General features: G+C 37.5%; 1 protein-coding gene across 1 annotated transcript in view; it reads right to left on the bottom strand.

The window, feature by feature from the left end:
* Positions 1 to 13,098, bottom strand: part of LOC133519738 (afadin) — a 164,792-nt gene that overhangs the window by 105,896 nt on the left and 45,798 nt on the right. The window contains exon 8 of the mRNA XM_061853800.1: positions 10,588 to 10,745. Within this exon, the coding sequence (XP_061709784.1) occupies positions 10,588 to 10,745 (158 nt within the window). The remainder of the gene's footprint in view (positions 1 to 10,587; positions 10,746 to 13,098) is intronic.

The raw sequence follows: 13,098 nt of genomic DNA, 5'->3' as shown, positions 1-13,098 counted from the left end.
TAAAATTGGCAATTGGCATCTGCCGGGCTAGAGGGCGTAGTTATCGATGTAACCCTAAAATATATTTATACGACCTAAAATATGTATTTATAGTCATGATATTTATAAATTAAAACAGTTGAAGTTACATCAATACTCGTCTCGTAGAGATCTAACTCTCCTGACGTGCATAAAACAAATCTCCATTTCAAAGGTGCAGGCAATTCTCACGTTATATTCAGAAAAAGCGAATTGAAAAATCTCACGGTGCAAAATTCAATTTGCGAATTCTATACAATATAGGCGTGTATGTGCTGTCAGGAGATGGCTCGCATGTCCTAACACAGCTACAGCAGTGTCTCATCGAAATATAATACATACATTACGGGTTGTCGGTCGGGCCATGCTTACTGTAAGATATTCTCCACCACGACAACATAGAATTATTTTTCTAGTTATCAAAAACAACAAATGGGATAACCTCAATGCTCTAATTTCATTGGTTAAAGGTGTCGAGTATGCTGTATGTGCATTCTAAATTTGAAGCGTCATGTGAAGGAGTTGGGTCTCGCATGCCAAAGCGAGCACAGTGCCTATCAATTACTTGCAGATCCATAAGAGCCTGTCCGATTCGAGTGTGTTGTATGGACGGGATCCAGGGCTAATTATTGCATTATTATTAGTTCGCCTTTGTGCATAACTTTTTTTTTTGTTTTGTTTTGTCTGTTTTATGTTAACCTGTTTATGCATACATGCATAATAATATTGTCATTGACCCTTTCCTGTTTAGTTGGTTGTGTGTTTCTAAATATGAAGGGTTAGTTTAGTTAATCTTGTCCCGTTCACGTTTTATTTTTGTAAGAAAATAGTTTAGGTGAACCATAATGGCTAGGTACTGACTGGGTCCCACGGGGACACCAATGATAGCCGCCGGGGTAAAGGCAGACCGAAAAGTAGACGGCGGGGCATCCATGCTGCGTTTTATGAAGAATGGTGGGAAATAACAAGCGAAAGGACCGATTGGATAAAAAGAGGAGAGGCCTTTGCCGGTCAGGTCGACACTAAAGGCCAGTAAAAAAGTAGTCCTGTCTTTCTAAATATAAAGGGTCAGTTAGCAAACATACCGAAACAGAAGCCAGAGCCTATCAATTACTCCAGGTCGATAAGAGCCTGTCCGCGTCGAGTATATTGCGGGACGGGAGCCGGGACACAAAATGCTGCATTGTGTTAGTTATTTGAACCTTTTTATGCTTTGACTTTTCTAACAAACTATTGATGTGTTTGGTATTAGATTTGAATGTAGAAATCTGTTAGAACAGAAGTAGGGTAAGTACGATGTAAGGGGATTAAAAAGGGATGTTAGCGAGGAACGAAAAGATGAGCGATAGAGAGGTAGTAAAGAAAATAACATGCTGCACAAACCGCCAGTAACTGGAATGAGGTGGTTGTGGAAGTTGGTGTGTGTAAATCTGTTGCATATAACCCAATTGCATAAAACCCAGTTTCAAGAGACCTTTACCCTAACTAAAGGTAATGTAATAAGACTTAGGGGTACAAGAGCTTAGTAAGATGCAGGGTATTCTGATAAATTAAATCGTGCCGAGAGATAGCGTACCTACCTACTACCTAGTGTAACGATTACAGCTAAGGTCCGACCGAGAACACTTTTTTGTATATCTAACGTGGTTCTAACGCACACACAATTCATTTTATTTGTGTTATCGTACGTGCAGCACGTGGCTAGATAGTTCATCTTCCGGAGCTAGATAACCACCGGCCGGAGATATTGTGGAGCCTATAGGCAAAATACAAAGGACTGAGAAGAACCAGACTAATTCAGGAATATATTTAACGAATTACTTGGGGATGAATCTGTTGATTTCAGAACCTTCTCGTTTTAAAAGTCGGTTTATAAACAAGCTAGTTAGAAAACAAGCTATAACATAATCAATCTGTCTGTTTTATCAGTCAATCGAGCTAAGATTAATAAAGTTGTAAAAAAAATAGGAGAAAATAAAAATGTAATAATATATATTTGTCTTGACTGTCTGCGGTAATTAATCAATGCAAGGTTTTCTTGACCCGATTATTGTAGTCATTAACTAAAATCATACAGATTACGCCTTTCTTTGACTAATTCAAATTTTTTTTCTATATCTCCAAGTGGTCTACATCTCGGCGTTCTGGCGTTGTCTGTGTGTCGGCGGAAATAAAACTCTAGACCGCCGCGATCTGAACGGCTCCTGTGTGCGTTACAGTCAGGAGCCACCTACATTGCAAAAAACGCAGAACTCTGAACGCAGATCGCAGAACTCCAAACCGCTCTGTGTGGGCGCGGTTTAGAGAATCGAGAGCAACCTGCTTTCGTCGGAGCGTAGCTTGAAGCGTTTACCTACTCACCGCGCCCGTTAGCGTACTGAAACGACCCAATTTGTTACGAATAAATCCAAAGGAAACATTTCAAGAGCTTCAATTTCAATACGTTTAGAACTGCGTTCAAAGCTTCGCTGAATACTGCTATTCGGGAGGTAATTTTTTATAAACCGTAAAACCGTATCAATTAATGAGACTAAGTATTTATATGTATAATTATAAATTAAATTTGAGAGTAGGTATCAAAAATATTTATTTGGTATCTAGCTGGATTTAATAGTACATTACGATACAAGTGCGAAAATAGGAAATTCGCAACAAGTGAGGATAAATTAAAACACGACCGAAGGGAGTGTTTTAAATCGACACGAGTTGCGAATTACCTATTCGCACATGTATCGTACAACGTTTTATAGTACAAAATTTAAATGTTCGACACAGTAACGTAATATGCTAATTTTCGCACTAGTGCGGTAAAGTTGCACCATATGTACTGTAAACAATATTATGATGTCTGTGGTGTACCTCCTGGTAAGTATAGCAATATTTGTGTCTGGATCTTTGGAGGTCCAACCAAACGGAGTATTACAGGTATGAGCTATACCTTAGCAGATAGGTACATTAATACTTACATAAGGTAGGTACATATTGATATTTTAACTATGAAACTAATTATTTATACAATAAAGAAATCCTAATGTTGCCAAGATGAAGCCATATGGCTCGCACTGTGAAAAGTAATCAGATCTCATGCAGAGCCAAGCTTCTAACTCGACAAACCCTAACTTCACAAAATCTACAGTTACACCAGGGGTCACCAAATGACCGGACCGCCGACCTATTTTGTGCGGTGTGCATTACATTATCTTATTATACTCGAGTAGAAACGGACCGCAATGGTCGTTTTATTTTTAAAACTGGACTCCTGAATAAACTAATTGGTGACCCCTGAGTTACACCTTAGTCAAAATATATGGCTTGGCCGTTTCGTTACTACAAGAACTATTGTATAACAGAAAAGTAATGAACAGTGAATACATTTTTCACCTTACGCCCATGTGACGGTAACGTCAGTCTGTGCATGGCAGGAGGACAGTGCCTGGCAGTGACACAAATATAGGCTAACTTATTATTTTATTATATATCCTTACATGTACTTATTAAATATAAAGGCGAAGCAATTCTGGGTGTCTGTTAGCTTTTCATGCTTCAAGCCGCTGAACCGATTTAAATGAAAAGTATGGAGATAGTATGAGGGCAACTTAAGGACATAGGATAGTTTTATCGCGGAAATCCTCATTATACGCGACCGAAACTGCAGGCTAAAGCTAGTAGATGTGTTTAGCGAATTCACAAGTTTAGTAGTCAGCGGTTACTACGTACGATGTCTATAAAGTCCTAAGTAGGTATCGTAACATCGGTACCTAGTACTATGTTTAAACATGCACATAATTTCAGATAGTACCCCCGGCTCAAACATAGCGTCTACACGTGTAACGTGTGATTTCGTGAAATAGCTCTCACACGGATAAATTTATTTTCATTTAGGCTTTCTTATCAGACTTGCTCATAATGTAGAGGCAGAATTTACTTCCAATGGAGTAAGGCTTTTTAGGGTTCCGTACCAAAAAGGTACAAAAGGAACCCTTATGGTGCGACTTTGTCCGTCCGTCCGGCTGTCTGTCTGTCACATCGCAAAATATTTCGAGAACCACTTGGCTATCGAAATTTGGATTAGTTATGAACAACGCTAACCCATTGGAAGTATTTTAATTTTCAAAACTATGGAAAATGCCCAATATGAAGAGGGGGCCAAATTTCAAAGTCTAGTGACTAGGTCAAGTGTTATCATTTGAATGAGCTCAAATTACGGTTTACGGTTAAAGAAAATTAGTCTCAAAAAAATTTACAAAATTCGCTTACTTGAGAATACAATATTTATTATATAATATATCCTAGGACTAACATGCAGACAATGTAAAATTAATCGATACAAAACATTAGTTTGGTTACAAAGTGGATAGAAATACTTAACTAGCCGACTGGATAACTTAACTCGTGCAAGTAACTATGGTGCATTCCCAACGCTTACCAAGCGCATGTGAGTTTACGCTATCAAGTATATATGTGACTTCCGATTAAGTGCGGTTAGTAGGTACTTTTTATTTATTTATTTATTTTATTTAATTAAAATTTGATTCAGGCAATAAGGCCCATATTACAAATACCTTACAGACTAACATACGTATACATTTTATAAAATTACAACTAAACACTATTTAGGCGACAAAACGGCGTGGCTCCGTTGAATTGGCTGCTCTTGTGTCGGATTCGGCAGTTTGCCCCGGAATCTTCGAAACACGACACCCTTCGGCAAGAAGTCGGCGCATTCGATGGTCCCCTGCAGCACGTAGTGGCGCGATCGAAGCTGGAACACCCTCAGCATGTAGCCGGTCTTCTGGTGTACATACTCCACCACTTCAGCAGCCGTCCTCAAGGGTCTTCTTCCCAATTTCATCTCCTCTCCGGTGAGGTACAAACATGCCGGCGATCCCGAGGGACTAGTGCAGCACCTTCTATGCTGCACAGATGTCTTCGACGGAAAATCTCGACGAACAGATCTGGACAGCAGACACCGTGTCCATCACTTCTTCCAGCAGCAGCATCCGTTGCAGAAAGGCGAGGAGCTCGGTCACGATAGGTGCACTCTGCTCGAAGGCACTCATCGCGTCACTTCGCTAGCTGCGGCCGAGCCGCGCTAATTTCGAAATTAATAAAATTAATTAATCATCAATGCGTCTATGTCGATGCGCGCATTGGACACGACTGATTGATTTTAATTAACAAGAAACATTTCCAAATTCAGTTTGCAATTTAACTAACTTTACGTGTGTTTATTACACTTGAAAATTAAATGAGATTACATCAAGACACCTTTTTTCAAATAAAAAAATATTTTTTGAAATCGGTTCATTTGACAGAGAATTATAGATGTATGTATACAATTTGTTTGTGCACGCATAGTCGAGCCGTTAACCACGGCCTTCTGTAATGTGCGTCGAACTAAGTTGCTTTAGTTCCAAATGATATTTCGGGCGGGGGGCAATGTTTCTTTGGAACTAAGTTGACGCTCATTACAGAAGGTCTGGCTTGGACTCGTGTAACTTGTGAAGTGTTTTAACTAGGGCTATCATTTTGATGTCAACTTTTAGCTGATATCCTGTACTACACATACTACATACTGGCCTTAGCATCTATTTCAGACGATCTATAGTGCAATGTCCGCAAAACATCTTCTTTGGTGACTGAAAAGACCGATGCGAGAGCGACATACGCATTTGCGCCACTCCGTTCGCTTCTCCGCAAGCTTCTCCCAGTTTCGGTGGTCGATCTTAAAAGCTGCCATATCCCTCTTGGCGCAGTCTTTAAAGCGAAGAAATGGCCTCCCAACATCTCTTTTCGCATTCGCTACCGCACCTAGAAGAACACGGCGTGGCAGTCGAGAAGGTTCCATCCTGTACACATGCCCCAGCCAAGGCAGTCGCCTCTGTTTGAGAAGCGCGGTCAGGCTGGGCAGCTGTGCGATTTCTAGAACCTTTTGATTTGTCACCCTGTCCTGCCATGATATGCCCAAGATCTTTCGTAGGCAGCGAATATAGAAGGAGTTGACGCGGCGTTCGACTTTGGCATACGTGGTCCAGGTCTCAGCCCCGTACAAGAGTATGCTCAACACAGAAGCCTGAAAGACCAGCATCTTGGTGCTAGTAGTCAGGAGTCTGTTTTGCCATACACGAGTACTAAGATTCCCGAAAGTAGTAGCTGCCTTACCGATCCGGTACTACCATTTAACAATTAAAAAAGTACATGTCAACGACCTCGTTTTCGAAAAAAAAGATAAAATGTAAAAAAAAGTAAATTTTTGAAGACAATTTTTATGTTTATTATCAATTCTCGAGTAATTGTGGAAAAATTTCTGTAACATTTATGCTTGAAATTAATGCCCTAATTCATAAACTATCGAATGATTTTTTTTATTTGCGATAGGTAAATGGACAGATAATTGTACATTAACCAAGTGCAGTCGTGTTTGACAACATAAAACTTTGAATAAGGTGCAGTTTTAAAATGGTTGAGAAAAAACATAGGTGATTTGTCGATAAAATTCATCCTATTATACGTGGTTAACGGCTCGACTATACGTGGACAAACACATTGTATTTCGACAGTCACGAAAATCTTGATTTTCTGAATCCGGTGTCTATTTGATTTTTGTCAACAATTTTGAGCATACTCGTATCTCCCTTATTGCACAGTTAGTATTGTTTGAAAAGTGGCAGGTTTGTTGAAGAATATTATAGTTATTTATGTGCTTAGCTATGTTAGGTATTAGGTTTTTGGCAGTGGGGTTTGGTATATGTACTTAGGTGTTGGGATTGTTGCAAAAAAAAGTTCAGACGCGGTAACAATAATAAATCTATATTAACACAACTCAATACTAAACTAACACTAATTACAATAATAAGTAGGGAGCGATATATAATCGAGCTCGACCGTTAAAGATAGGTACCAAGAGAACACGAGGGAGCGATACGATATCAAGCTCAACCTGTGATAATAGGTACGGGACAACTTGTCGAGTTGACGTCTGACTACGAACTATCTTTGACTCCCGCGATCCCGATGATTATAACCTTGCATCAGGTACGCAATAGGAATAGCGGTACAGAACCTATAACGGTTTCGCACATGGCGAATCCTAACGTTTCCCACGAATTACCCCGCTGGCTACAAATTAGTTTATGACTTAAAGTTAACAATATTCGGAAACTGACAAAGAAATAAAACAAAGAGAGATTAACACAAAGGCAAGTGCCGACAAAGGGAAGGAAACAGATTACTTATATTACAATGCTTTTACAAGCTCATCCCTGTAACGGTCATAATAAACAGTTACGTATGCTATTAACTAAAATGCACATTGCGCATAACGGGAAAAGCTAAATTAATATATTATTTATTTAATATCATCTAAGCTTGTACTGGCGAATGTAGGACGCAGTCTAGGACTACGTTTTCTAGGAGTGACCATTGATACCCATTTAAGTTGGAAAGCTCACATTAAAACGATTAACAGTAGCATTTCTAGCAGCTGCTACGCTTTGTCAATATTATCTGCAACATGTTCAGAAAACATCGTTAGAAATGCCTATTTCGGGAATGTGTATCCATTATTAACATATGGTATCATTTACTGGGGAAACTCTGTCGATGTACAGTCTACTTTTATTTTACAGAAGAGATGTATACGCACCATATACAGCTTGCATTACCAACATTCGCTTCGAAGTATTTAAAAAAAAAAGGGTCTTCTCACTCTTACCGGTATATATATAATGGAATTATGTCTATTTGTTAAAAATTACCCACACTATTTTATTACAAAAAACTCGTTAAAAGAAAATATAAGGTCCCAATATAAATTTAATTTACTGCGTCCAATTGCTAACAATACGATGTATTACAAGAGCACATTTTTAACGGCAATACGTGTTTTTAATGAACTACCTAACGAATTAAAAATGTTGCAAGGCTATATTTTTAAGTATAGGTTAAAGAAATGGCTGATTGAGAAAGTGTACTACAATCTTAAAGAATTTTTTGACGATGCAATGTGGCGACAAAATGTAAATAATTAGTTAATGTAGTGTATATTTACTTTATAAGTAGTTTTAAGAATTATATTGTATGTTCGCAAAGGGCAGCTGTTGATACCATTTTTTGTACAGATCATCTATATGTATACCTACACAGTGGACAATAAAAACTTTCTTATTCTTATTCTTATTCTAGTCCCTACAGGTTTCTACGGAATTGAGAGCAAACTTCAGCAGGGCGAAGCCTGAAGCGGTTACGTACCGGGCCAGTTAGCCTAACGAAACGACCTAAATAAGCATACGCCTCGTATGCTTATTGTAATAACAGGTTATGAATTGGATTTGGATTTGTTATGGATGTGATCTGTCAGTGTCAAAAACTTCAATTAGAAACGTCATTTTTGACACAGATATCATATCCATAATAAATTCAGATCAAATTGATAACCTGTTAATACAATCAGAATACGCCTTCTAATTTGATACGAATAATACAAAGGACAATCATCTGGACTATGAAGTCCGAGTTCGTTTTTGTCATTTAATAGTCTGGCAAATAAAGTCCACTATTGAACCAAGGTCAAAAGTAAAAATGATCCCTGTTACGAGTAGAATTGTTATATTTGAGTGCTAATTTAAATTTATGATATGCATAATGCGCCCTTTATATCCCGAGCGATTCGATTGCACTTTTAAAGTTTCCCGATGGGAAATTAACCATACTTAACTGTTGTATAATATTACATACTATTGTATGGTTATTTTGAACATTAGTTTTTTAATCATCATGAAACCATACATCCAACACGCAAGAGTTTTATTTACGTCATGATGTTCGTAACGGTCTTTATGAGTTTAAAAATGTTTTTACTTCCTCGGGTTTTCCGGGTTTTCATCCTATTAGATGGGATGCGCTTGAGGAAAGCCGGGAAACGGCTGATCCATTATCGGTTAAGACTGCGTTTACATTGGCTTAGGAGTTGAGGCGGGTGGCACTTTGGACCAAATAGATATCTTATATAACCATCGATGTATTAGCAAATCCCAACTTGGTCAGTAGTCAGATAAAATAAAAATAATGACGCGGCTATCATAAACCCGTTGGATAGATGGGTTAGAGTTAATAAAACGAAATTTTTAAACATTATTTTGGCGGACAGTCGATTCTGTCTATAATTAAATGCAAGCAAGGTGCATGCGAGTACATAATACATATCTCAAATGCTTACTATGTATGTACAACTTTGCGTGACGTCTACTTAGGTCCTCAGAGCGCATCACATATTAAAGTATAGGCCACGGCCGCTTCTCCATAGTAACGTAGTCACCATTTTCCTCTCTGGATATTGACAATATGGTTTTTTTTTACATATTTTGATGTATATTAACCATACCTGTGCCCTATATTTGACTTTTTAGATTTTTTTATTTTTGTAAAAATTAGGAGCGAAGAAAAGATTTCATACAATTTTTTAAATTCTCTTAACTCTTATAATAATTAAAGATTTGAAGAAATCAAACATAGGGGTATAGCTGTGGTTGATATACAACAAACTGTGTCAAAATATTTTTAACAATGTTAATATCCACAGAGGAAAATGAGGAAATCATTTGTATGGAGAAGCGGCCATGAAGAGGAAGGCTTAAGGTCGTGTTTAATTTTTTTTTACAGTCCAGCACTTCTATTTGTCAATAAAATAACTGCCATTTCAACTTCATTAGAACCGCGCATGGGGCGAGCCGGCGCTTGTCCATAGGATATTCATACAATATAGTACAAATCTTGATTTTTTTTATATGCTACCTTCTAGGAAAAGATCTACAAACAAAATTGATGTACCCTTGTATAGGTATTTACTTTGATTTTATTTATGAGTTAAGGTGCTTGCTGATGTCTTAGAAAAATATTGTGTCCAACAGTAAGGGCATTTATTTATGTAATGAATAGATTTTTTTTATAGATATTTGTTCCTGAGACATGGATGTTTTCTATGTATATAAGTATGTATTTATCTATACAAGGTAGCCAAAAAATATTTGCATTCCCGTTGCCAGGGAGGTTTTGGGATTATACTGAGCAACTTTTACTATGAGACCAAACCAAAAATCGCGAAAAAAAATTTTACCCTCCCATAGAAAATGGACCAGATTAAATATATGAAACAAACAGAATTTTTTTCGCGATTTCGGGATTTGTCCCATAGTAAAAGTTGCTCAGTATATGCCCAAAACCTCCCTGGTAACGGGAATGCACATTTTTGACCACCGAGTATACGTATGTATATTGTCGCCTACCACCCATAGTACAAGCTTTGCTTAATTTGGAATTAGGTCGATCTGTGTAAGATTGTCCCCAATTATTTATCCATTTACGGTACATTAGGTCTTCAAATTCTCGGGCCTGTCTTTACAAAACTCGTCTCGTTTTGTAACTACGGCCCTTGAATTTTAAGAACCCTTATTGTGTACCTGTTGCACAAAATACTACCTAGAACAATTTGGTCCATCGATATCTTAACCTTGGACTGTACGGCAAGTCGAAGAACAGTGATGACCTGTATTATTATTCTTTAATAGTTACCTGAACTATGCAGAAGTGCTGCGGGTCGTGGCGCGACAATCCGTACTTGTCGAGCATCTCGCGGACGACGCCCGCCGCCGTGTCGCCGACGGATAGGAGCAGTGTCTTGTACGGCACGTCGGGGCATAGCGACGAACCGTATATTTTCAACGTGCCGCCTGTATAAGAAGAGAGCAGTTTTAAGAATAATACACCCACCAAAAATTTTCACTATTAATAAAGCACAATTACTAGTTAGCGAAATTATAAACCACAAAAAAGTAACAATGGGGCGACACTCCTCCTTTCGGCTTTTCTCGGCTACGTTCGGCTCAGCATTGCTTCAAGCAATTATTAGGGTTCGCACAACTTGACGTTCCTACACGTGCACGATCACAGATTCTTTTCTGTAATGACTTGAATTTCGACAACCCTAAATGGGCCATACAATAGAAAGGGACAGCATAATTCGTCCCTGAATCGCTAGCAAATTTCGGTTTTGTAGGAAGTGTCATTTTTGTACGGTAGAATGATTATCGATTCTGTGACAATAGTACATCGTGCAACGAGGCGAGTAAGTGTAATTTTGCAAACGAGGTCTTTAGATGCATGACAGCCGCAAGCTAGAGTAACCGCAAGCAATTTTCTTACCCCCGAAGTTACACTCAATGTTTTTCATCACACTTGCAAAGAAAAACTGAATTTTATTTTATTATTTTATTTTATTCGAAAAACCAACAGCTTAAGTAAACTAAAACTAGATTAACATAAATATGTATCGGAGAAGCCAATTACAGGTTTGCACACACAGGATACAAAGGACTACATATATATAATATATAATGTAATATATATTTTAATAATATATATATTATTAAGCGAAATAATTCTTAAATACGGTGACATTTCAAACATTGTCACAGACCATTACTTTACTCTTTGGCACAGACCTATCCGGCATTCAACCATGATTGAATTTTCTGTATAAATATTTGAAATGGCTATTAATTATATTAATCAAATTATTAATAACCAAAGACATAATTCCGTATACAAATAAATACAACCGTGTCCACGTATTGTATGACGCATTTGGCTTATTACAAGCGGAAAGCAAGTCCCTGAAGAGACGGAAACAGTATACCGAGTACATATTATGTACACTAGTTGTACTAACACCGTACCGCAGTGCAAACAACAATGTAAATAAGTATGGGCCAGGGTAAAATGAAGTAAGAACAGATCACCTACAAGTACCACTAGATGGAACATAGACATTTAGGTACATAACATGACCTGCACTTAGTAGACCTAATATCAGGTGAACTTTTTTTGCCTTGGCCTAGTGGAGTGAATAACGTTCACCTGATAATAGCGCAACTATACCACTAATTAATCAATTATTATACCATGGTCACACCTTGTATCACATTTCTGTTTATATTCCTATTCATACATTCTATGTATGAGCGTGAACACTAAATGGTGAAGTAGAACTTTATTACAAGTACTTAATGCTTGGGTGTGGTCAGTGGATCAGTCAGTGCGAGTTGTATTTTTTATAATGCGGAATCTAATAGGAGGGAATATAAAGTTACGGGGGGTGAAAGGGGAGGAGAGAGTTTAATGAGCGTTATATTTCTCCACGAGACTAGGGCTTGCAATTATCCGTGGATTTTTATATCCGGATATTTCGAATACTTGTTATTTGAGTATCCGGATATCCGGATAAAACGGGTAGTTCGAATATTTACTTTATATTTAATTAAATTCACACGAACTTTATAAGTAATAAGTAATCCGTAATATGATCAAAATTTACTTATAAACGTACGCGTTATAAGGTATTTTTTAGGCGTTCTACCTTTTCGCCGAATTTTTACTTCCCAATTTCACATGAAAATAAGTTTTCGCCGATGCTTTACTTTAAAAATCAACCTTCAGCAATTAATCTTTAAGTATGAAACGTTTTATTTGGATTAAATTTTTTTTCCAAGTAGATTATTATTATGTTATATAACATTTGATTACATAGGCGCGACGATGCACGTAATAATATCCGTTACGCCATCGCCAAAAAGTGGCGCAATCTTACCGGGCATAATCCAAAGTTTATGGCGCCATCGCTCGTAACGATACCGCCATACCTTTGCCCTTTGATCTGTTAAATGGCGCCAGTTTTTGATATTTAACAAATTTAACACATATCAGTGAAAGAATAAGGATCAAAGTCAAATGGCATTCTAAAAGTTTTAATCATGTGTCGAAAGATGGCAGTAAATTTACTATGGCTACAAAATGTTCTTTGACAATCCACCTCTATTTCAAATTCTCTTTAGTTGTAATTATTGTGTTGAGTTGCGACGTTACAATTTTATATAATTTTCGGCAATGATTTCTTAAACAAGCTGATTTCTGAAATTTTGATGATTTCTTAATTGCTTGATTAAATGGTTTTTCGAAATGGTGACACAAACTGTACTATACACAATTTATGGATCTCGGAGATTCTACAACCTTCCGTTTAAATAT

The sequence above is a fragment of the Cydia pomonella genome, chromosome 7 (assembly GCF_033807575.1).
Source record: "Cydia pomonella isolate Wapato2018A chromosome 7, ilCydPomo1, whole genome shotgun sequence".
Taxonomy (NCBI): Eukaryota; Metazoa; Arthropoda; class Insecta; order Lepidoptera; family Tortricidae; genus Cydia; species Cydia pomonella.
The sequence above is the reverse complement of the archived record's forward strand: the minus strand, read 5'-3'. Positions and strand labels throughout refer to the sequence as shown.